We start from the raw sequence: 27004 nt of genomic DNA on the forward strand, positions 1-27004 counted from the left end.
TACATACAGAGCACTCTTCAATTTCAAAGGGTTGACTTTTTTTTACATTGTAAATGTAATATTATTATCATTTTTTTTTAGAGAGATCGCATGCATGAATTGTGAAGTTAAGTATTACAGTGTAGTAATAAATAATGTAGCCTATGGTGATAGAACAGAGCAATATTCTCAAAAAGAGTACTCTCCAAACACTTTGTTGTACTTGTTTGTTTTGAAAATTAAAAAAAAACACTTATAATAGGTCTCAAGTGTATCTATGTGCCCCAAGCAAAGACTCCAAGTATTGAAATGATTTTCGGTCACTTAAAAGGTGAATCAAAATCAAAATCAGAATAAAACATGATTAATAAGTCTTCACTACCACAAACATGTACATTATATGTGTATATCACACAAGGCACATGGTGTGCATGCGTATGGTCATCCAATAACTATTTCCCATTTGGGATGATTTTCCTTACAGACACAGTCTGTCCATGGATGCTGATGGTATCATCAGAGGACACAGCACCATAGAGAAGAGATTCGCCTTCAATCTCCTGGACAAACTCCTGCACTATGTGGACAAGTCACAGGCAAACCTGAAACCTCAGAGGCGCCAACAAGATTGTGAGTGATGACTGAGTTCAAAGCGGGACTGCACCACTTGTAGCTACTTGCGCCCTCTATATAGCCAACAATGCCTAAGCGGTACCCATTGACCCCCCATGGTCCCCCTTTTCTTCTGTTAATTGAGAGCTGATTTGATGAGATAACCACCTGCCATTGACCATGCAGGGAGGTCTAATCCATCCTGGCCAAGCTAATGCAGATAGGCTTTAAGGTTCAAAATGATGTATGGGGTTGAGGTGTTATAGTAGTGTTTGGAGGTTATAGTCATAAAATAAAACTCTGTAGCAGAAACTGTAGAAAAACAATTAGACAAAGATGACTGCATTTTCCTGATATTTATGATACGTCTTGTAATCTTGATTTTACAAACTTATGTAAAATGATGTCCAATGTTTGTTTGTTTATCCTATCCAGCTTTCCGGTCATCGAAGAAAGAAAGCTCAGGTGACAGAGGATACAAGTTCTTCGCAAAGGTAACTTTCATCTCTCTATTGTAACACATATAGTAAAGATGGTAATAAGATGGTATCACACTGTGTCATGTCAACAGTGAACTTGATTTTATGAAAACGAGAGTGCTAATATTTGTTATCAACACTCACCCCTCCTACGTAAATATGTTGACCCCTTCTTTGTATAATTCACCTTCATTGAGTATTTCTATACCTCTGTTATTCATTGTTCTTTTCTCCATCTACCTTGATCATTTATTTTTCCTTCGCTTTCATCCATTCTATAGTGAAGAAGTAGACTATATAATGTGGTAGTTGAACTTTTAAAAACTAACCGTTTCGAAGTATCAACAAAATTCACTTCTGAATCGTTTTTCACCCTCCCCTGCTACAGGTTGTTCTTCCTCTAATCGAGAAGTACTTCCAAGCTCATAGCTCCTACTTCGTAGCTGACCCCAACGCCCCTCAGGCTGGCAGGTCAGGAGGGGCATCCACCAGAGAGAAAGAGCTTGTATCAAGGTAAGGCCCTGCATACTTTCTATCTCTTTATGTGCTGCATTTAATGATAGAGACCTCCATCGGTGTGCCATGTTTTGCTGATCAGGACACATAAAATGTCTAATTATCTCCATCGATGGACATACTGTGTTTGCTAAAAACTGTTCAAATGAACATTGGAAGAAGAAAAAAAAAGGTTCATTTCATATACATGTACCAATTTTATTTGTAGCCAGTACAAAAAACATGGCTGTCATTTTTTTGGGGGGTCCTGCTGCCCTTCACAATGTGGTCTGATTTTCAATTACTGTAAATTACAATTGATAAACATAATTACTAGATGTGTAAGAGAAATGGTGTAATTAATTGTTTTTATTGATAATAAATCAAAGTACTGCTTTGTAAGGGAAAGGATGTAAGATGAATAAAATCCTGTGATGAGATTCTTACATCAATTTGTTATTTAAAATATTTGAAAGCAAGACTTGTGCACATACATTTGCATTTACCATCACATTATCTTTTGAATTGAATTATATGATATATTGTACTTCTACATGTATATCTGGATTGCTGTGATTCTATCTTTGTATTTTCATTTCATGCATTGCATTGCATTTGCTTCCTGTGTTACTTTCATGCTTATTTATTGACATGTATCATTTTGTGCAGCATCTTTTTATTCTTTTGCCTTTGAATTGCAGATGATAGTCAGTTGAAGTTATGTATCATTAAAACAAAATTATGAGGTTTTCAAAGCACCATTTATTCCACTTACACGTTGATGTCACACTTAGGTATCCAGTAAAAGTCAGATAAATCATGAACCAAAACGATTCTAATTTTAGGCTCACCATAAAGAATTCATACCCTCTTCACAATATCAAACATTGAAAGCAATAAATTTCATTCTAAATATATGTTGTGCTTGTTTGAGACATGCCTGATTTACAGAGAATGTTCCCATTTTCACCCATGTATCATTGTGAAGAATGTACTGTAACCCTCCCATTATTACATATCATGAAAAATGATACATTTTTCTATACCTTGTTTAATGAGAATGCTTCCCTTTTCACTCAAATGGTCCTTATGAAGAAATTTACCCCTTTTACTAATAGATCATTATAAAGATTTGAACCACCATATTATTTACCCATTTGTTATTAAGATAATTTTATCTCTGCAGTCATAAAACACATTTGCTAGCCCAAATTTATGTAGTCTTCATTCTAAGACCCAAAATTACCAAGTGCCTTGTATATATATATATATATATATATATATATATATATATATATATATATATATACAAAGGACCTTCCATTTTGTTCATTATTCAAATATTATTTCGTTATTTATTAGTTTGAAAAATATTCCTCCTTTACATCTCCATCTCTTTGTTTCATTTATTCACCTTTTCCTGATTTATATTATGCATTTGGTTTGTTTTGAATCGCTTTCTGGCTGCTACAACCTGACTAATATCTATCTCTTCATTTTCCGCCCAACTAATCTCGTTTGCAATCAATGCCTCTAGTGAGATGATGTTTATGCCCTATGCATCTCATGTGGAGAAAGCTATGGTAGCCAGGTGAGAATAGTGCTGCTATGTCAGGTAGCTTCATGTTTGGTGGGGATTTGGTGTATTTACATGTAGAAGTCATCCACAGTGTTAGTGAATTTACATGCTTTCATCTGTGATTTTTCTAGCTCAATCAACAAACTCCTGCATTATTCATGAATCATCCAGGCGTTTTGTCAAAAGTTCTCCATTTTGTTACTGTCAAATGGCATACTTTTTTGATACAAATGATTTGAAATCTGAGATCCATATTCTTTTTTCAAAGTTGTCATTAGTGACTAGCAAATTTGTGAATATATTTTGAGAGTTTTTGTAGGACAAACATTTCTTAGTGAATTTTTAAGACTTATTAGATTTTTATTGATTTTAAGATTGTAAAGAAAGAAAAATGTCATGTTTAATAGTAACTTTCACCACGTTCATGACCCAGGCCAACACTGTGGATGTACTTGAAACTTCCTTATTTTAGCGGTGTAGTAAAGATCTGTTCTACCTTGAATCTGTTCGAATCGTATACCCGTACATGAGTTATGTAATTGTGTGTATAAGTTAGTAGAAAGTCAAATTTAATTTGGTGCATGTGTGTCATTCATTTGGATCATATATTTTGCTCAAGGTACCCTTATTACCTAGCTCACAATTATCCACTTCAATATATGCTTTAGGGAACTGAGTTCCCAAGGAAAGTGAAGACTTCTTAACGATGCATGTGGTTGTTCCTTCTGCTCTCTCCGGGGTTCTGTTTGATAATTGTGAGATGTGTATATTTATCTTAGATAGTTTTGTATTTATTGGTGATAGAGGGATGCATGTTAAACCAGCCTCAAGTAGTTGTAGATAAAGCAAACTTGATCACCTAACTGATGTAGATTAGGGTCTTGTGTTGCACTACTAGTTAGAGCTACGTGTAAGCTCTAGGTTTATGTACATTAATTTTGTAGATATGTACCTGTCACATTACAAATTAATTTTGTACGAGACGAGCATATCTGTTTGGGTGTATTTTGGTGTTCACAAATTTATATGCATACAAACCCTCTAAAAGAAAGAAAAACAAATTATTGAAAGCTTCCCTTTACCAGAACAATACTGTTTCCGATATTCATTTTAGAGTGATCTGAAAAGAAAATATGTGTGAGAATTCCGCAAACATTTGTATGGTGACATGTGCATGTAAATTGGCATAATTCATGTTATTTATTGATAGTGTTTAATAATGTTTAATCAATTAATAAGCAATCATCCTTCTCAATCTGCAAATATATCAAGTCAATTGAAGCTGTAATCCTCTTGTACAATGCAAGTATGTCCCAGGAGACTCTTTTTTTCTTCTCCTTCATGTTTTAAAATGGGTCGCTTCACAGAATTATAAAGGTATTGTGCTGTCAGGTTTTGCTTCCGTTCTGCTAATTACTGTGTGATTGGATCAGTCTTGTTCCTATTTGATGCCTTGCATTTCTTTACTTCACAGTGCATGCCTCTCAACATTGTATTTGTATATATGTTTTGGTTAAAGATGGAGCACATTTTTTTTTACATGATTTGGTAAAAAATAAAGATGTAGTATATTGTTGTGTCCATGCAATATTATGCTTCCCTCTGTCAAATTCAAAGACTGTAATGTATGGCAATCAAATGCCATTTTATTTTTGATCATGTGTTTTTATTTTTGCTATCTATTATCTATTTTACTCTTTGCACCTGTATATTCTATCATATCCAAAACCTGTTTGCAGGCTACTAGGGGTCAATAGCATTCTTTGTAGTCCTGTAGATAGATATAACAAATATGGAATTTTTATTCCTTTTTTTACTGTCTATTAACAAAATGCATATTTTTTTAATAAACAATGTTGATGTAGGTATCAGATATGCCATACAGGGAACAATTGGAAAGAAAGCTTCTCTCTAATTGTAATAGACAGTTTCTTGTAAAATATATATTTTAATCTTTAAAAAATTCTCCCTGTTAGTTTTACCATTAATATACATATAATTTGCTTTACATAATGTTAATACATGTTATTTTTCAATGCCACCAATTAATACAACCTTACAAGAATGTATGTGGATGTAAATCAGCTGCATATCTTTGAATCTGGGTATAACATAGTGAAATCTGTTCAGTATATGCTACTTGCTAAATGTAAATAAATGTACATCTTCTTTTTATTAATGTCTGGAATGGATATTTACATTTTTGCTAACAAAGTTTAGCCTCAACGACCGTGTTCATTTTATCTTGAAGTCATATGCACATGTACATTTTAAAGTTAAATCTGTTCAAGTACATTCATTTGTCTAAAATTAGTAATAGGAGAATGATAGAATTAGCAGATTTTACGTGTACTCTGAACTTTTTCTCCTGTTTTCTATTTTCCAGTCTGTTCTGCAAGCTTGCTCAGCTCATTCGACAGAAGATCAATCTATTTGGTGAGTGAACAAGATCAACAATTTCCTTCTTTTTTTCCTTTTCATTTTACCCAAAACATGTGATCAAGATTAATAAAATGTTTCTGTGCTTTATTCTTTTGATTAAGCATTTATTATCCATGCAAAAATTTGTTTTTCACTGGTAAAATTTTACGGATCAGTTTATATATAGAAATAATCATAGTCATAGACAATTACAGTAGTGGTTAACAAAAATTCATAGCGGCTTTATTGGGGAAGGTACACAAAAAACAGTTTTGTCTTTGATACCAATGTCTTTGCTGCTTGTCTGTGATATGATATTTCTGTTCTTTGTTTTCGGCAGGTCGTGATCTAGTGCCCTTCATTCGCTGCATCAGAGTGGTTGCACAATCTATTGATGCCAGGTAAGTGGTTAATCTACAAGCTCTTTCTGTCTTTCCCTCTCTCTGTTTCTCTTTCTCTTTCTCTCTGTCACACTCATACACATACAGACACGCTATATCTTAGATACTCAGGCCCACAACGACTGTTTCTTCTTCTCTAAATATACACACACCAACACGCTTTACCTCTCTTTCTCTTTCCTCACTTTCACATGCACACATTCCTATTTTCTATTTTATAACACACATACACACACAATACACACCCACACTATATGTTACATCTTCAGGCTCACAACCTCTATCTCTTTTTCTCTAAACTCACACACCCACGCACCCACATGCTGTATTTCTCTCTGCGTAAGTTTCACATTAACACATTCCCACTTTCTCTTTCTATCACACATACACACAATACACACCCACAAACTCTTTCTGTCATATACAGTCAAACCTGTCTATAGTGACCACCCAAGGGAAACACAAAAAGTGGCCTCTGTAGACAGGTGGTCTTTGTAGACAGGTTCCTTTAGTACATGATTCAATGAGAAACCATTTTCAAGGGAAACAACAAATGTGGTCTCTGTAGAAAGGTGGTCTGTGTAGACAGGTGGTCACTAAAGCAGGTTTTACTACATAAATTTTTACTCACACACACACTCTCTGTACTACTTTCCTGACATCTGCCATGAGATGAAAAGTCACAGCTGTTACTTCATACATCTGTTCACATCCTATAACTTGCTTTCATAGAAATTGTACATCTGCAAAACCAAAATCAAATTACTTTAAAATAAATTGGCAGATTTTGACAGGTCTTGATATGAATGTATCATCTATTCTAAAAAGTAAAAAAAGCTAGTGGTCTGTGAAAGCTGAGCAAAATGTAGTGACACAAAAAGTTGCAGATTTTGAACAAAAGACCAAATGTGATAGTTGACAATCCTTTTCACCTAGCAAGCTAGTGTTGGCATGCACCAGGACCCTGTTTCATAAAACTTGTTATCAATAACAGGTCCCACTGACTGTTATAAGCTACTGAAATCAGTGCATTTGATTGGCCGAGAGCAAAGTTGTCATAGATCTGTTGCAATTGTTATTGATATAAAGTTTGATGAAACGGGGCCCAGGATGTCTCATTTGGACACCAACTTGGAAAGATCACAGATACAGGCGAATGTTGGTTGACCAGATGCATTCCTAATTTGTTTATGAATTGTATTTTATATATTTTATATTCCAGTACATTCCACAAAGCTGCCTTGTGTGTAAAATAGAGTTTCTGTATAAATCACCATTGGGTATATTCCTAAGGTCCACAAGAAAGATAATTTAAACATGGATATAAAAAAGGAGAAAAAATCCTCTAAGTATTAGGAGCAGTATGTTTTAAATAACAGCAGCTGATCCTTGATAAAAGAAAATGGCACATCTCAAATATATGACATCATCTTATACATGATTTGTTTGTATGTATGTCTATAATTTTTTTATCCATCATGTGCTACTACTGTAGTTTAATGGTTTTCCACCAAGATTTGTAATATGTGTCTTTATATATATATATATATTTATTTTGAGGTGATAATCACTTAGCAATACAACTCCCAAAATAACTTTGTTATATTTGAAGTATTGTATACATCATGTGAATAGCAATTGATAATAAACATATATTGAAAAATTCTAGAGTGATCATAATGCTTAATCCAGTTGCTTTGATAAACTCACTGCCATTGATTTAGTACTAATGTAAGGCTCCACAAAGCTTAAAACCCACATCTTTGATTTGTTCATCATAACCCGTTCTTTTTCCCCCAGATTTTCTTTGATCTTTTGATTTGCTCTCCCATGCACCATTTTTTCATCATGCGTATCTCTATCTCTGTCTCATTATAACCCTAGGGTGTCTCATTCAGATGGGCGAAGGTACCGAGTGTGAATTTTTTTCTTTCATAACGTGTGGGCTCTTTCTTCACACCCTCCCCGCCCCCTCCCCCATTTGAATTCTGCCAGTTCCGTTATCATCTTTTAAGACGTCAACACCTAGCTCCATGTTGTTTTGCCCTTTCATGCATCTTATTGAATCCAGTCATTGTGTATTTTACCCTCTTTTTGTAATCATTTCCTTGTGGTTTTAGTTTGTTTTTACCCTTTTTGCATTTTTTTTCCACCATCATCCACCCCATCAGATTTGATTTCATGAAAAAGCACCCATGCCACACCCCACTCCCTTTAAAAAAAGATTATTATTTATTGACCATCTATCATATCATATTCATTCTTTGTGGGGAAATATATTAAGAAGAAAATGGTGCATTGATATACTTTAGGCAAGATACTCAATAACAGTATTTCACTCAATGTTTATATACATACTCAATGCTATATACATGTACATGTACATACATTGTATTCTGCTGCATATTTGTATGCGATGTACATATAGAAGTAGGATACATGTAAATTGATTCACTATCTAATTTCTCCTTCAACTTAAGACGGAAATGGAAGAAATCTGTACCCAAGGAGCAAATAACAAAGAGAACCATCCTTTATGTGTTACATTATTTTTGGAAATGGAAGGAGATATACTAAAATTCCTAGTGGAGAGTTCTGCTGTTTATTTTTACTCATATTGAGCGTTTTTAAAGGATTACTTCGCAGCATCAATGAAACGTTCATATTCTGTGTGTTTTGCAGCAGTGTAAATTTTTCAAGATGTGTGGTTCACTTAATACCTTGTCGCTAAAAACAAGACTCTACGTACATGTGCTGTAACTATAGCTCATTGTGTTTGATAGTTCGGACAATCATCTTTTCCACTGTATATAATTATATTACTATCAATGTAAACTTTATTCTGTCAGAGGAAAACTGGTCAGTCCCTCTTTATTCCTTTTCATGATAAGTTACAGTGTTGATAAACATTTTAAAGTGTACTTCAGTAATAATTTTTCTCTGTTTATTTTTAATGTTTCAAAATAGAAGAATGCGTTTGCATGATTTCTCTGCAGCTTCCATCTCACACTGTTTGAATTCATGTTTTTTTCAAAACTTGATTCTTAAATGAATCATTTTCTCTCACATGCACTCGTGTCTTTGAATGCTCTTGGAACTTTCCTCTTGTTTTGCCATATTACACAAAATTCGCTCATTTAATTTATAATTTTGAACATAATTACTCAGTAATATTGACTTAGAGAATGGAAGTTATGCATAGAAACTAAAGGTAACTCAAATTATGTATCAATGTTAACTATATACTGTTCAGTTTCTCAGAAGTCAAATATATTTGTATACTATTTATATTATTATTATTATCAGATTACAGTCATTCAATATGTTTTGTATCTAGAAACCTTTCTATTTAAAAAAACATCTGTCAGGTTTATCTGGAAAACTAATGCATGATACTTTCATATATTGTCACCTTTTGTCCTTCTCAAATTCATATACGGTACATGTAATCATAAATTTATAGCCTCATATTAGAAAATGTTCCTTGAATATTTGTTTAATATCATTCGGTAGTTATGTATAAAATGTACATCTACTAAAAACATATAGAAGTTAAAAGTGTATTTTCACTAAAGTCATAATGATAAAAAAAAAAAATTCTTTCAATATTTGTGTTTTTGGAAATTCTCTTTGCAATAAACAATTTTCATCAGTGGAGGGTCCCATTTAATTTAATTTGCAACCAGTCTATATTATCATATTTACAGTGAATACACAATTATACTCTGTTGTTCCGACACACAAAAAAGGTTGCTTTATTAGGATAGTATAATTCATAATGCATATGTAAAACAATTCATAGTCCCATCTATGCATGGCCATTTATAAGATGTGACAATATTTTTTTTTAAAGAAAAAAAAAAGAAGAAGATTTTAACCTATCCAATTGCCCCCTCTATCAGTTCTGTTGTGAAGCACAGCGCTGATGCCATCAAGAATGGCCTGCTTGTCTTCTTTCGCCACGCCTCTGACGACCTCGTCGCTACTGTAGACTCGGTCACCTCGGGAGGGCGTTTTACGCACATCAAGTCGAATCAGGTCCACAAACACAGCCTGGCAGTTAACTACGTTCCGGGCGTGCTCGTTCCCGTCCTGATCAGCCTCTTCCAACATCTTGCCAGGCATAACTACGGTGCTGATTTGCTCTGTGAGTAGGCGTGGTTGAATCTCATCTGGAGTTCAGGGGGGTGTTTCACAAAGATTCAAAGTCAAACTTCACTTTAAGTTGGACTTAAATATTATGGATAGCCATTTGTAGCCTTATTTTGAAATATATTCAAAATAAAAAAATTGAGTATTTTAGAGTTTTCATAAATTCCACATCAAGAACATGAATCTACCATGATAATAGAAAATATGATTGATTTGAATCAACATTTTATGCCTTTTAATATAAGTTTTACAAAATATTTTCAAGGATGCTAATGGCTTAATTGTTAGGTTCAACTTAGAGATAAGTTCAACTTAGGATCTGGAAGCAAAGAATAGTAGGTTTCTATAGAATCCAGCAAACTTAGCATTAAACCTAATGCTTGAGGCTGCTGTTATCAATCCCTTCAATGCCAACAACAAAGTTTATGAACAGTTCTCATTCAGGTTAATTTGTTTAAGTCCTCATTTGTAGTTTGTTTCATTGGTAAATTTGCAAATTTAACATAAAATATAATCTTTCATTTTGCATTGACTAAATATCCTCTTTAATCTGCTCTCTCTAATTCATTAAGGTTTTATTTTTACTCTAGTCATTTTTTTATGTTTACGTACATGTATGTAGACTATAAATTCTAAATTCTAAAATAGTTTTAATGTACATCACTTGAAGGGGCGATTCTAGGGAACTATTTAAAAAAAAGAGTAATAGTAGGAATACAATAAAGTACATACAACTGAGCAAATTGAAATTACTTTGACATTAGTAGTACTCACTATTGACGGACAATGATTTTATCGTTGATATACATGTATAATTGCCTTTTTCCTTCTTTTTTTCGTCTGTCATTTTGTTTTGCACAGTGGATCAAATCCAAGTGTACTGCTATCGTATTCTCAGCTGTCTTTACAAAGTTGGTGCTGACCAGTCCATCTATGTCAAGAAGTGAGTATATTTACAGCTTGCACAATCAACTAGACATCTAGGAGCAGATCGTATTTTCTTCTGTTGAAATTTAAAGTCAATTTAAAGTATATTATCATGAAATCATGTGGTGACGTTGTTTTTATTGAAATTATGATTCCTCTTGATCCTTACTAATAAAGTGTATCCCTATCTAGAAATACATCTAGAATACAACATTCTACTTTTCTTTCAAATCCCTTCTGTTTGTGTTGTCAATTACATGTACCCATCGATAATCAAGTCTTACTTCCCCCCTCGATTTTTAGTTCCAGGCACTATTAATAATGTCAGTAGGAATATTTTCTTTTGAACCCTGTCTGCATTTAGGAATGTTTTGGGTCACCAATGAGACAATGCATCAGCTTTTATAACGTGGGTGAATTATAGCTGAATATTCACTTGGAAAAAAAAGAAGGAAAAATTGCCATCTTCTTGTTTTCAAACAAATGAACATAAAGCTTTCTCAAATACACACCATTTTAATATTGATACCTGTTCCTTTATATTATAAAGATAATGAACATGAGATATCACAGCAAAGATCCAATACTTCTCTGTTTATTGTAGTGTATAGATATGTTGGGGACACTAATACAGGTGGTTAAGGGGCACGTATTGTAGTATAGTCTGTGACCCAATCAATTGATTATTCTCTGTTTTAGTGAGGAGGCCAAAGATGTTGGAGAGAGGTAAAATAACAAGGATTGAATGAGAAGACAGTTTGAATGCAATACATCAGTAGCCTTCTTGCAGTGACTAACAGCCATGAATTATATCATATTTGATTAATAATACAATAGAATCATTTATGCTTAAACTGTTGAATCTGGTTGATTATTATGATTGAATGAACAATGAATAAAAGTTTTGTGCTTCAGCGTACAGAATTGTGAAAGGAGTAATAAGAAAGGGATATATATATATATATATATATATATATATGTGTGTGTATGGAGAGAGAGAGAGAGAAAGAGATTGAATTTTCAAGTCTTTATTATAAATTATATATGCTTGTAAAATAAATATTGCTGCCAAATGTTGCATTGATGTGATGTATTCGTGAGTATACGTGCAAAATACCATTATGCTCATTTGAGCATTTTTTCATCTGATGCAGTATTTTTACTTTGATGATTAAGTATAATAAGAAGAAGTATCACAGGTATTTAAAAAAATATTGAGTGTATTGAGCATTAAGCATGGATTTTCATGACTTATGGTATTTACCCAAAGGTATATTGTGATTATTACAAATTTTCAATATAGAAAAAATCAAACATTAGTTTCTTGGTGTAATGCACTACATTTTTCCCTGCACACTTCAGACATATTTTATCACTGCACTAACTAAACTACATACATGTATATATATTTTTTCCCTCTTTTTCTGCTGTTGAATGTAATGCACACTTCATTCAAGTGACTTCACATGTACATTCATGATTGATAATAAAACATGTATGAAAATATACAATGTAGATGCCAACGTTTGAAGTTGAGCCTTTTTAAAACATATTGCTTTTTAGCTAGGTATTCAGTGAATTTCAGAAATAGTACAATGAGAGTTCAGCATGGCATGTGCAATATGAGAAGTGTTTTATTTTCTTCTTTTTTTGCATTCTTTATAAACTATTTTTCAAATGCTTCATCTATATAAATGTCAGGTAGTGATAGCAAAATGTAGGCCTGTGGTCTTGAAACTTGACGATTCAAAAGCTTGCTCTATTGAATAGATTTGACATTAACTTGCTTTTACTTACATTTACAAAATAATTAAAAATTAGTATTAGTAAAATACATACATTTACAAAATAATGAAAAAATTAGTAAATAGTAGTTTAAATAAATTTTCCTGACTTTCTTGTTGTTTGTCTTTCTATTTGAGCTCTAAAATGGTTTCTACATTTTTAAAGACTGAAATGAAAGTCATTTATTAAATAATGAAATGTAAATTAGTATGCCTGTTGCTCTAGTGGTTGCATGTACTATATATTCGCTTGGTGATTGTGCAAAATATATTTCAATTTTCACTCTCTTCAGATCACATATTCTGCTCAGAACCAAAATGGCATTAACTCATTGTTGATGGATATGAGTTGAAGCCTTTCTGGCTCTCAGAAGACAACATAAACGCTGTGTTGCCCCAGGGAACATACACAAACATCCCAGCAGACCAGGGCACAAAATCTGCTACAAACCCAAGAAGTATAGTCTTACCTCTGTGTTAACGGACGTTCCAGCAGACCAACATGCCAGTAGACCACAAGACCACTGATCATGAGAACAACAATTCTTTTTTGGGGGCCCTCACAAAGATATCTGAAGGCCCATGACGATAACATTGTTGGTCTTGTGGGCTTTTAGTTTCATAGGCTGTAGCCGAAAATTGTATACCAGCGTCATGCATGTGCAAGTACAATGTGTGCATTGTGTGTTTCACTGGTCATCTATCGCCTTCTTTGTCTGAATTTTAGATTACGTCCAGCCATCGGCGAGCTCCTCGCTGCCTTTTCCGGAGCCTTCCCTGTGGCCTTCCTGGAACCACACCTCAACAAGAACAACCCTAACTCTCTGCTTGGACAGATCGAGCTGAGAGGCGCCACTGTTGAGGGTAAAGGTACATGTATCGTCTTTGCTATACCTTGTGAAAAGTGATATATTGTTCTTAATGTTACCTTAAGGAAATTGTAACCAGATGGATAGTGTTACCTTATGGACTGTGTTACCTATGTAAAGTGTTACCCTTATGGAAAGTGTTACCTTATGGAAAGTGTTATCCTATGGAAAGTGTTACCGTTACTTAATGGATAGTGTTACCTTATGTATTGAAAGTGTTACCTTATTGAAAGTGCTGCTGTATGGAAAGTCTTACCTTTATATGAAAAAGTGTTTGAAAAGTGATATCTTATGGAAATTGTTACTCTATGGAAAGTGTTCCATGTACCTTATGACAAGTGTAACTTTGTGGAAAGTGACTTTTTCAGCCTATGCATGTGGCTTTACATAAATCTTTTGTAAGGTAGTTTTATGACGATTGTAGTGTATCCTTGTTTTATAGTCCCATGATCTTGTGACAGAGAAAACTTTATCTCACAAAATTTGATTCTTTAGTAAACATGTCATTACGTATGTAAGAAATACATTTGTATGGCTTCTGGTATTTTCTTCTCATCTTTGGTTTTTTCTTCCACTTAATTTCCAGAGGAGCTGATTAAGCTTGCCGCCGGGATCCCCACTCTGCCCGCTGTTGTGACAGAGATCGACAAGATGGCGATGTCGGGAGCGAAGTACGACCAGGCTCCTCACATCATTGAGGTCATCCTACCCATGCTTTGCAGGTTAGTGGACCACCTCACACTCTTTGTGGATGTGTGACACTTTAAATTAATATGTAATGCCTCCAATAAGTGACCGATGCTTAGTGAATGTCAGCAGGATTCTTGAATCCAAAAATAAAAATGGTCAGATACATGTTCTACAAACAAAACACAGTTGCTTGATTGAATATTGAACAATTAAATCATAGCTTAATTCAAATTGACTCATACAAAATAGATACATGACATGCGTGTCTCTTTGTAGCTGAGTGCAACAATGTGATCTTTCGTTTTAGTCTCGTCTCTTTTGGAAGAAAAAAATCATTGAACTTTCAAGAGTGAAATTTTGACTTGTACATGTACATATATGTTTTATTGATAAAATTGGCATAGATAAATACTTTATAATGGAGAACCTTGTTTTTTTTTCGGGATGAAAAATGTAAATATTCTTAGTCCAACCATACTGTTCCATATTCAAAATCCTTAGTTATCTGTTCTTTCTCTCATTCATTTCTTCCCATAGCTATTTGAATTACTGGTGGCAACAAGGACCTGATAACATCTGCCGCAGACAAGGGTGAGTTCACATCAGTACTTGGCGTATTGCAATCAAAAGAGTGCAATGTGTGGTGGGATTGAAACACTACTGAAAGTGTGATGTCTCTCTTGGTATGGACACCGAGACCTACTGCTAAAAGAATGGAATTAAATTTCCCCTGCAGGTTTTTGTACTGGGACCTCATATCTTGATTACAATCCTGGTAATTGATGGCTGTTTTTTAATTTATATTGTTTCTTTCTGTAGCAACTATTGGACCATGGTGAACTCTGGGAATCTTAACAACACCCTAGGCAACGTCCTGACCCTGGTCAAGAACAACCTCGGTTTAGAGAACGCACCCTGGATGTCACGCATTGCAGGTAGGTCCATTGCTGGTTGACTCAGTCATGCCCTGTGATGAAACTGAATAGAATTCCATGTATGTGATAAGTAATGTTGTAGAGGTCATGTGCATAAAAGCCTGTCATGGGATACAGAAAAAGTACCTGGATGTCACGCACTGCAGGTAGGTCCATTTCTGGTTGACTCAGTCATGCCCTGTGAGGTAACTAAATAGGAGTTCCATGTAATGTGATAAGTAATGTTGTGACAGTCATGTAAATAAAGCCTGTCATGGGATACAGAAAAATTACCTGGATGTCACGCATTGCAGGTAGGTCCATTGCTGGTGGACTCAGTCATGCCCTGAGAGGTAACTAAGTAGGAGTTCCATGTATGTGATAAGTAATGTTGTGACAGTCATGTAAATAAAGCCTGTCATGGGATACAGAAAAATTACCTGGATGTCACCCATTGCAGGTAGGTCCATTGCTGGTTGACTCAGTCATGCCCTATGATGAAACTGAATAGGAATTCCATGCATGTTCAATATAAGGAATGTTGTGACAGTCATGTGAATAAAGCATGTCATGGGATACAGAAAAAGTACCTGGATGTCACGCATTGCAGGTAGGTCCATTTCTGGTTGACTCAGTCATGCCCTGTGAGGTAACTAAATATGAGTTCCATGTATGTGATAAGTAATGTTGTGACAGTCATGTGAATAAAGCCTGTCATGGGATACAGAAAAAGTACCTGGATGTCACCCATTGCAGGTAGGTCCATTGCTGGTTGACTCAGTCATGCCCTGTGAGGTAACTAAATAGGAGTTCCATGTATGTGATAAGTAATATTGTGACAGTCATGTGAATAAAGCCGGTCATGGGATACAGAAAAAGTACCTGGATGTCACGCATTGCAGGTAGGTCCATTACTGGTTGACTCAGTCGTGCCCTCTGATGAAACTGAATAGGAATTCCATGTATGTGATAAGTAATGTTGTGACAGTCATGTGAGTAAAACCCTGTCACGGGATGCAGCACACATCACGCATTGCAAGTAGGTCCATTGCTGGTTGACTCAGTCATGCCCTGTTAGGTAACTGAATAGGAATTCCATGTATGTGATGAGTAATGTTGTAACAGTCATGTGAATAAAAGCATGTCATGGATGCAGAGAAAGTACCTTTATGGAACCAACACTGGCATTGGTTACTCATTGATTTAGTGATGCCCCTGATGTCACAGACATAATAATAATAATAATAATAATAAAAACATTACTTATAAAGCGCTTACCACCAAAGTCTCTAAGCGCTATAACACACAAAATAGCCGGAAAACAATTACATATTTAACAAAACTAAAAAGTGCAAATAAACATACACATCAAAGTGAACAGATTTAATTAATCATCGAACCAAGTTTGAATAAATGTGTCTTAAGACTAGTTTTGAATAGGTTATCAGTTTGACAGTTTTTGACATTTAAAGGTAGTCTGTTCCAAAGTGATAATTAACAGTGATTGCAACTCAAACTAGTAAATTAAGGTCAGTAGACGGCTCCAGTGGAGATACTTTATGGACATGTGGTCGGCCTTTCTATTATTTCTGTTACACTTGTCATTGATGTGCCAATAAAATACACAGCTATCGGAATGACATTTTTAAGGACCCTAAGCCAGCATTTGCCATACACTCATCTGAAAAGTATCTGGACAATGTCTTGGGACATTTGTTTATGTAGATGACAGGGGAAGGTAATTCATAGAGATGTAAGCCAGTCTTTTGTTGCTTTATTCCTTATACAGTCTTTAGCGACCGCCCAAGGGAAACACAAAAAGTGGTCTTTGTAGACAGGTTCCTTTAGTACATGTTTCAATGAGAAACCATTTTCAAGGGAAACAAAAAATGTGGTCTTTATAGACAGGTGGTCACTAAAGCAAGTTTGACTTTTTTTTAAATTTAAAAGCTGTTTCCATATCTTTCGTGTCCACCATGCAGCCACTGCTAAACCCATCCTGAACGACGCCCAGCCAGAGCTTCTGAAGACCCACTTTGTGCCGGTGATTGAGAAGCTGGAGGAGAGAACGGTTAAGGTCTTCAAGGCAGAGGAAGATCTCAAGAAGGAGTATCCCATGGGTGGACAGGAGATGGAGGAGGCTGAGTTTGCCATCTTGGAGGTCAGTGGAGCTTTTTCTCTAGTCCTTTTTCTAATAGAAACAGGGCCATATTTTTATCAGGAAAGCTAGGCTTGCCACTCCTTTTTTTTGAGGCTGATTGGGTAAAGTCAGCAGATAGATGGCAAGAATACGATCAAAGCATTGCATTTTATCCCAAATAACATCTAAATTTGAAAGCTACCATTAAAATTCTTCTGGATATCTGAAATAAGGCTCCTGTCCTAGTGAAACAAACAGAAGGAAGATGAAAGATGATTGGTAAAAAAGCATTTGTAGACATTCAATTAAAAAAAAAACTAGGCCTCTTTGTTTAAAAAATTGCGATTGCAGGTCTTTCCATTGTAGGCCAAACCTACAGTTTTTATTGATATCAATCTCAAAATCTTGATCATTTGTCTGAACAAGTATGTCAATACTTTTATAAATGTAATGCTTCCTGGGAGAAATTTTCATTATTTAAACATATTTGTGGCTTACACCCAGTAAATGCCCAGCAAGCAGTAGATGCTGGTTCAAGTCCCACTGGTTCCAAGGATTTTTCTGACTTGTTTTTCAATACAGATCGATCAATCGATGTTATTTACTGGGTGTAAGCCACAAATATGTTTAAATAATATGTCAATACTGTTCAATATTTCAAGCCATTGCCAGTAGAATTTGACTTTTTTAATACTATTTCTTTACTTTTGTTTCTTTTTTCCTCCTTTGTATTCATTTAGGATTACCATCTGATAATCAGGGATCTGTATGCCTCATACCCTCTCCTAATCAAGTTTGTAGACTCTCAAAGGTACATGATACTTAATACTATGAATAGATGAATCAAATGTTGATACTAAACATGGTTAATGTCTTGATGTGAAGTCTACCAGATGATGAGGCATCTGGACATTCTCTCTTGCCTTTATACCGCTTATTGAATGTTGGAGATTACTCATTTTATATATACTTGTAGGTCTTTTGATGATTAACTGTCGGTGTTGCAAGATCTCGTTCTGTAGCTCACTTAAAAGTGATAATTTGGAAATATGTCTTCACTAATCTTTTGCTAATCATGTATGAGTATTAGTCCATGTGAATTAGGTCAAGCTTCTCAAGTAACTCATATTTCCTTACTTGTACCATTGACAGATCAAATATATATGTACATGTAAAATCACTATCCTGAAAGGATATCAATGTTTCTTCAGAAATCCAGCTGAATGTTATAGATAATTTGCTATTTTTTGGTGTATATTGTCATCAAGATTTTCCACACCCATAACTCATATATTTGTTTTACTTGTGTCTTTTCTAGGAGTCAGTGGCTCAAGTCACCTTCCATTGATGCAGAGAAACTCTACTATAAAGTAGCATCAATCTTCAACTCATGGGCCAGATCAGCTGTAAGAATGTTCATTTGATTTTATTAAACTTTGAGAGAAAAAGAGATTGCAAGAACGTCATTTATCTTCTTTCTTGAGCTTTTTATTGAACTTTGAGAAGAAAAAAAGAGATTGCAAGAATTTATTTTTCCCCTTTTAGTTTGGATTAATTCTACATGTAAATCAGAGTTAAGAGTTATGAATAATTACAAATCTAAATATGGAATTGTATATTCTAGTTGTATTATTTGGCTCACTTGAGAGGATGTCAAATGATGTAGCTTGGGTCTCATCTTGAATGAACCGCCCCCAACAACAATAACCCGAAACAAAAAAAGTCTCAAAGTGAAAGTTGGTCAAATAAATTACATATAATAAGGGAATGCAAAGATAAACCACATTTTCATTTAAAACTTTCTGCTATGGTTTTCTTTTCATTTGCACTTATTCTCCATACTTTTCAAAATTCATAAGAAATCTGAGGAAAATCATTTGTCCATGGAATATATCTTTTCAGTATCATCCACATTTGATAATTTGATAATTTGATGACTATCACGCTTAGGTGAAATGTTAAAGACAACAAACCATCAATTAATACATTTACTGCTTAATTCTCTAATTTCCAATAGGGTTAATCTAGTGATCGCCTGGATTCCCGGAGGTAATTGGCAATGTGTTGAAGAATAATTTTGAAAACAATTCTTTCAGCTCTTTTAATCTCTTGTTTCTTGAACAGAATTTCCGTCGTGAGGAGCAGAACTACGTAGCCCAGACTGAGGTGGACAGTTCGGCCGCGCTGACCTCCGCGATGTCAAAGTCCGGCGGCGGGAACGGCAACTCTCCCTACAGCATGCCGGGGGAGCCTCCGAAGCTCCAGTCGACCGCGCCCAAGCGTCCGGATGGTCAGCACGGCAGTCCACCCAGTCTGATCCTGGCTGCCCTCAAGAGGTTGCTTCCCATCGGAATGAATCAGTATGGAGCTAGGGAACAGGAACTGGTCCAGCAGGCCAAGCTCATGTTTGGACAGGTAAGTAGGTGGGGCTTGTGATGTGAGAAGGACTAATGATAGGAATGTTTGTAGCCTCTAGCGGTTTCTTCTGATTGGAACGAAAAATGGTTTGTGATTGTAGGGAACAGGATCTCGTCCAAACAACAAGCCAAGATTTGGGCCTTTGGTATAAATATGATTAGGCCTAGAGTATATATATATATATATATATATATATGCAAGAGCAACATGAAAAAGGATCACCAGGGGTAAATATGAACACAGTCTAACATATTCTATAGGTTTCATACTGCTGTTTAGCCAAGGGACCTTTCAATTCCATTTGTTATGTATAGAAATTTGATATTGAAAACGTGACTTGATATTTGCACATTATGAGAAATATCTCCCAATTGTAATATTACCACATGTATGTTTAACTCTTGATCAGCTTTAGTCAACCAATGGCACGCACACGGGGACTACCATGGTTAACTTTTGCCACATGTACGTTTACATATTTTGATATACTTAACAATAACGTTGAAGTTCAGGGTTTTGATCCATGAAGAATTAAATGTAAATATCCTGATTTACATTACCAACCAAAACACCATGGGCATTTTGTTCGTTCAATCCCTCAATTACAGTTTGATTTGGGAGGACATACATCCCAGTCTTGAGTTCTCTTGGGCTTTGGGTCAAGTTTATTTACTTATTAATGTGGTTGCACACTCCGTTAATTTTATCACATCTTTTCTTTATCTCCTCACAGAAAGAGACGGACAAAGAAGTGCGTGACTACCTGCTCCAGCAGCTCCATCTGCACGAGAAAGAGAAGGTGGAGGACATGGCCCGGCTGACGGCCCTCAGTCATGCCCAATCCTCTATATCACCTAAACCATCTGTATCATTCTCATCATCACCACCATCATCATCATCATCTGCTTCAGCTTCTGCACTTGCAACTTCTTCTTCTTCTGCTACCAGCACGACTACCACCACCTCCTCCTCCTCCTCCTCCTCCTCCTCCTCCCCTTCCTCTCCTCCATCCTCCTCAGTAGATCCTCAAGATTCCACCAAGCCATCCCGCATTAGAAACCGGAGGCAGTCCATAGCCGCCTGGCAGTCCGCTGCTGCCAGAGTCACTGGCGCTCATATCATTGCAAGTGTCTTGGTTTTTTTCTCTTCTCTTCTTTTACGGTTTCAATTGCTTATAGTTCATAAAATAGTTCAATCTGATTTTAGGGACCACCTGTATATATCATCTGTTAGGACAGCGCTTCTTTCTTTCTCAGTCAAACCTTGCTTATATAAACCACCGTTTTATACATTTTGTGGTATCCCTTGAGTGGTCTTTTTGTACAGGTTTGAATTAGGGTTTTATCCTGAAAAGATGTACATGTACACCAGAAAGTGTTAGTTCATCCAACATCAGCATCTTTATTAATTAAGAAAATATTCTCATGATTTGTTAAAGTGCTTTGAATATGATCCGGAAATTTAACATGAAATAATATATTACGATATTACGATAATCATAGACCAGACAATCAAATAAATATTCAAAATTATGAATATAAACTTTACTATACATGGCTCATGCAAATGAACATAATGATATAAAATCAATGACAACTCATATGTATAATTCAAGTCAACATTGCCTACATGTATTTTATTTGACTATGTTGTAAGAGCGCAAGAATAATTTCAAATGGAAAAATTTATTTATCTTTTTCACATTTGAGTTCCATTGCTTCTTTCTGCTTCATCTTTGGTAAGAGTTTTTAATCCTGGTTATTATTTTCTTTGTACCAGCTCCAATAAGAAAAATCTTATAACTTCAAGTCCTTTTTGATTGCCAGTATGCATCTCAATAAAATATATTAAATTATATTAATCAATGTCTAATAAAGGAAGAGAAAATCTTGACATAGTTTTGTTTGTATGCCCTATTCAGAACCCCTTCTCCTTTATCTTCAGCAATTTACATAAATACATCTCCTTGAAATACTGATATCTTATATCAAATTCCTTGAAATATATACCTTGTCTGAACATATATTTCTCCTTTAGAAATATTTCTCCCTGAATGTATTTCTTTTGTTACTCTCGTTATAAGGGACTGCGACTTTAAAGACGAATCTTGCAATCTTTCTTTTTCAAATCCCCAAAGTCTTACCAAAAGTGCGCAGCTATCTATAATAAAGTGGAATGAGATCAAATCTTTATGCTTGAGATGCAAAAAGCGAAAGCAATGACCAAAATTTCCCAAGGTGGAGGAGTGCATGTTGTATTTAATGCTGTGCTGTGGAATTCTTAGTATATATCTTGCTGTTTCCATGTACATTTCTTTGCACAGCTTGTCACCATGCACTGCCTATCCACAGTTTTTCTATGGAAATGCCATCAATAGGAGTCCTTTTTGGGGAAAAACATCCTTTTTTTTAATTAAAAGAATCTATGTTCATATGAGGAAGGAACATGTACAAATGTACATTTGAAAATGATGGATGAAGGAAGGAAAAGAACATTAATATAGTAGTAGAAAGAATAGTTTGTAAAAAGTTATAAAAGAATACTGGAATTTCTGCCTGAATTCACTTTATCCACAAAAAAATTGCCAAATTGTGTTTTACTTGCCTCCTTTTTATGCTATCCTCTGTACTGTTTCATCAGAACTGTAGTTCTTTCAAGAAATGTTACTTCCAAAACGTAACAATCGGTCTTCTTCAAATCGGTGCTTCTACAGAACCACCAAATCACTTAACACTCTTTTATTTCTTCATTACTTTTAAACCTGAAGTGGCCGGAGTGGAAATGCCTATATCGAATGCGGAAAGGAATTATTCACAAACCTTGCCTGTTATGCAATTTGTTGTTCAAAATTTTCCAAGGCGCATATCTTAAAAAATCCTTTTATCGATGGAAAATGAAAAGATTGATTGCAATATTACATCAATATCAGGTTGATGGTCCATGCATGTCCCTTGTAAAGCAGAAGAAAAAAAAATCTGTAGATGGAATAATAATTGACCTGTGGAGACTGATACCTCTATTGTGCCCCATAGAAATCCAATTTGCCTTTGTAATGCTCTATCCACAACTCTTCAAACTATGCTATTTTTGTTAGAATGCCCATATAAGTATATCAATATGTTTTGTGCATTTGTATTTTTGTGCTGTGTATCGTCAGTTTGTTGTTTTGTCCATTTGGAAGTGCCCTCATTGGTATTTCTCAGGAAATGGTAGCCCCTAGTTTTCCTTCTCCATTCCATTGAATATTTTTTAGTGCCTTTGTGAATGGTGAACATTTTCCATTTCATTTTCCTGAAAGATGAAAACTTTTGACTACCCCTTTTTTCTTCCTTATACGTTGTTGAATTTTGACCCCTAAGAATAGAAATAGACTGTAAAACCTGCTTAATATCCCTATCTATTTTCTATCTTTCATTGTTTCCCTTGACTTCTGAAAAATTAGGAAGCCCCTAGTTTTCCATTTCCATTCCATTGAATATTTTTTAGTGCCTTTGTGAATGGTGAACATTTTCCTTCTCATTTTCCTGAAAGATCAAAACCAGATTTTCTCTCTTGACAACTCCTTTTTTCTTCCTTATACTTCGTTAAATTTAGTTCCCTTAAAATAGAAATAGACTGTAAAACCTGCTTAGTATCCCTATCTATTTTCTATTTTGTCATTTTTTCCCTTGACCTCTGTATATTGGTATAAATATATGTTTATTCTTATATATTTTTATGTATAAATATATATATACTAATTATTTTGTAGAATTATAGTGACATGAATGAACACTTGCTTCGCCTAGATCACATATATCATAGTATGTGTTCTCACACTTTAATAACAAGCAAAATATACATGACAAATTTTGAGATATGAAAATTAGTGTAATGATTATTCATAGCAAAAACAAATCAGTGCACTTGCTAACTCTTCGCTTTAATCTTACCCTTTATTTTACTTTCATTATACATCAATTGACATCATATTATCCACAGTTCATAAAAATAATATTTTGTTTAATACTTATGTCAACCAAATGTTCATCTAGATAAAGACATATTTTCATACTTTTTAATAGTACACTTTTTGATCAAATGAGAATGATATTCAATTGTGCATATTTCACAAAAGCATAGAATTATAAACTTTACATGTGAATTGATATTTTTGCTCATTTCCTTTTGTGAAAGCATTACAGTACTTTTTTGTAGGATGAAGAGATTGACATTTGGGGCTAAAGTAATCAGTTGAATAACTCTGTCAACATACATGAATGTTAGCATTTAACCTAGACTAATGTTAGCATACTTTTATAAATACCTGCATAAGAATACAGCAAATGGTGCTCAGAAGAACATGTCATTTATTATTTCTAATGTGAATGGGGGTCCTGATCATCTCACCAACTTGCCTATGTAATGTAAATGTACTTGTATTTTACACCATGGAAATGAGTGATGTAGTCAATACCAGACGTAAATTGGGCACCTCAGTGACCCTAAAACTATAATTTGAGATGAATGTCACCAAAATTGTGCCGCCTGCCCTTGGTCTTGGAACGGCCCGTCTTAAAAAAAGAGTTATAATCAATCACAACTTATTTGCGATTGATATCAATCAAAACTATGTACATAAGAGATAGGAGACTACAAACTTGTGATTGATTGGTGGACTTGCAATGGATTTGGATCAATCGGAACTCTTTGTAAGACGGGGCCTGATCTGCATCACTGATTCTGATTAGGACCACACCTCATCACTTCAATGTGATTATGTGGTCCTAATGTGTTCTATGCTCACTGTGTTTGGTCCCCACAGCAATCAGACTCGAAGGGATGGCAGCGTCATCTCTACAACAAGATGGCCGCCAGTAAGCTGGTCCAGGTGGTTGAGCTTACCAAGGACAAGGTGATAGAACGGATCATGAACATGGCCCAGGTCCTCAATCGACTTCACCAGGTAAAACTCTCTTTGCATCTTATTTTTGTTTCTACTTTTCCTGTGTGTTACTTTTCTTAAAGCATTATTCTTCTTCTTAAAGCTTCATTGTCTTCTTAATTTTGCCCTTTTAAAAAATGTTTTTCTTTCTTTCTCCTGTTTATTCCTTGTTTTATGTTACTCCTCATTTTCTTCACTTCATAATATACTTTATTAAGTTTTATTATCTTTTTATTCTCACTTTTCTCTTTATATTTGCTTTCATGTAGTCATATTTGATGATCTCATGAAACTCATTTTATATTTCTTTAATATATTCTCTTGGGAGTTTCTTAAACTTCAGGGCTTACAAGTAATAGGCCTTATATGTACATATATTTTGTTGATTCTTTTTAGTTTTCATAAAAATCTTATGATTTCTTTGTTTTTGAAATGTATTTATTGTACATCATTTTTCAATACATTTATTACTTCTATTCTTGGGTTTATGATATACCGTACTTATATGCAAATGGGTTTACCACACTCCCATCATCTGGAAGTGAATAAATGTTAGTATTCATTTCGCCTACACAGTTGATATAAGCATTATACGTGTGTTAATACTGATTATGATTGTTATTGTTCATGTAGATGGAGCACCCGTCGGTGTCTAAGAAGAATGCATGGAGAAGGCTGATGTCTGCTCAGCGCAAGAGAGCTATCATGGCCTGCTTCAGAATGATACCACTCCATCATTTACCAAGGTATCTACCTACACATCTACTCCTTGGAGACAACAGAAGTATAAGTCACAAATATGTTTAAACAATTGAAATTTCTCCCAGGAAGCATTACATTTATTTAAAAAAACAAGACAGTATTATCTATGAATTACAAAATGATCTAGGTTGTGCTATTTACTATAGGCCTATATTATTTGTTGAGAGGATAAATACCCTAGTCGGTTACTATTTGGAGAAGGGGGTTGTCACCCCATGACACAATTTTTTAAACCCTGAAATAATGAAGAAAAGACACCTTACCAACATGTCGACAGGACCGCCAAAATGAATCATCATGTAATGTGTTACAGTCATTATCATGCCCTGTGGATCATAACTTTTCTTTCTTATACAATGTTTACTCCGATGTTAACGTGTTGACCTTGTAATGTGTATTCGTTGCTCTTTACCAGACATCGGGCCATCAACTTCTTCCTCAAGGCTTACAAGGAGAGATGGCTGAGCAACGAGGAGTCAGCCCAACATCTCCTGATTGACGATCTAACTGTAAGTCTGCTTCAGTTTCACTACATGTTATATTTCTTCTATTATTCAAGATTTCTTCTATTATAAAAAGCAGAAGTTCTTTTGTGTGACAGTTGATGCATGTTTAGTATTAAAACATAATGAAAGTGAATTGGTCAGCATTTGAATTAATTCCTATGCTATTTGAAACAGAAATGCAGTTCCGAAGAGTTGCAGGAGTTTGAGCCGGAGAACGTGAAGGACCCCCTCTATCAGCTCATCTCCACCTTCAGCCGAGCCTTCGGACTCCAGCAAGAGTGAGTGACACATTCAATCAAATTAAAGATTATAGTTTCTTGAATTGAATTAACCTTTTACTCAAACAGAATTACCCTTTTCAGTAGCAGCACTAATAATAATAATAATAATAATAATAATAATAATAATAATAGCCTAATAGTCCACTCCAAATTTTATTAAACCGAAACGGAAATTCTTTTTGCCCAATTGATCGTGAGCCCGGCAGCCACTGAGCAGCGCCAGATCGACGTTGCTCTATCCCTTATTGTTGAACGCCAAGCAAGGTAGCAACAACTCCCATCTTTTAACGTCTTTTGGTATGACGCGGCCGGGGTTCGAACCCACGACCTCCCGGTTGTGAGGCGGACGCTCTACTGACTGAGCCAACACTCCACTAAGAAGGCTCTTGCCTTTTATAAGCTGTCTCCTCATTCATATACCGGGTACTTTTATTTTGTGATCTTTAAAAAAAAGAAAGAAAGAGATTTAATGTCACTGGAACGTGAACTTGAACAATTCTTTTTCCATTGGTACATATAGGATAATAGGAGCCTACAGTAAAGAGGAACCGACAGGTGCTCTTTATCATGTAACTTTTTAGCCAGGTTAATCATTTCAATACATTGTTCGATATGTGATATGTAGTCTACTAAATTAAATGCTACTTACCGTATTTGCCGGCGTAAAGGCT

General features: G+C 35.0%; 1 protein-coding gene across 1 annotated transcript in view; it reads left to right on the plus strand.

The window, feature by feature from the left end:
• The window catches only part of LOC580223 (ryanodine receptor 2), a 173182-nt gene that overhangs the window by 118793 nt on the left and 27385 nt on the right, over window positions 1-27004 (plus strand). Inside the window, exons 71-90 of the mRNA XM_030999251.1 lie at window positions 464-609; window positions 1027-1085; window positions 1459-1583; window positions 5531-5580; window positions 5906-5966; window positions 9869-10113; window positions 10980-11061; window positions 13557-13699; window positions 14285-14420; window positions 14926-14979; window positions 15208-15323; window positions 17285-17463; window positions 18183-18253; window positions 18761-18848; window positions 19567-19857; window positions 20594-20983; window positions 24665-24805; window positions 25418-25530; window positions 25962-26055; window positions 26227-26330. Of these exons, the coding sequence (XP_030855111.1) occupies window positions 464-609; window positions 1027-1085; window positions 1459-1583; window positions 5531-5580; window positions 5906-5966; window positions 9869-10113; window positions 10980-11061; window positions 13557-13699; window positions 14285-14420; window positions 14926-14979; window positions 15208-15323; window positions 17285-17463; window positions 18183-18253; window positions 18761-18848; window positions 19567-19857; window positions 20594-20983; window positions 24665-24805; window positions 25418-25530; window positions 25962-26055; window positions 26227-26330 (2688 nt within the window). The remainder of the gene's footprint in view (window positions 1-463; window positions 610-1026; window positions 1086-1458; window positions 1584-5530; window positions 5581-5905; window positions 5967-9868; window positions 10114-10979; window positions 11062-13556; window positions 13700-14284; window positions 14421-14925; window positions 14980-15207; window positions 15324-17284; window positions 17464-18182; window positions 18254-18760; window positions 18849-19566; window positions 19858-20593; window positions 20984-24664; window positions 24806-25417; window positions 25531-25961; window positions 26056-26226; window positions 26331-27004) is intronic.

Source organism: Strongylocentrotus purpuratus, unplaced genomic scaffold, assembly GCF_000002235.5.
Source record: "Strongylocentrotus purpuratus isolate Spur 01 unplaced genomic scaffold, Spur_5.0 spur5_scaffold_5, whole genome shotgun sequence".
NCBI lineage: Eukaryota > Metazoa > Echinodermata > Echinoidea > Camarodonta > Strongylocentrotidae > Strongylocentrotus > Strongylocentrotus purpuratus.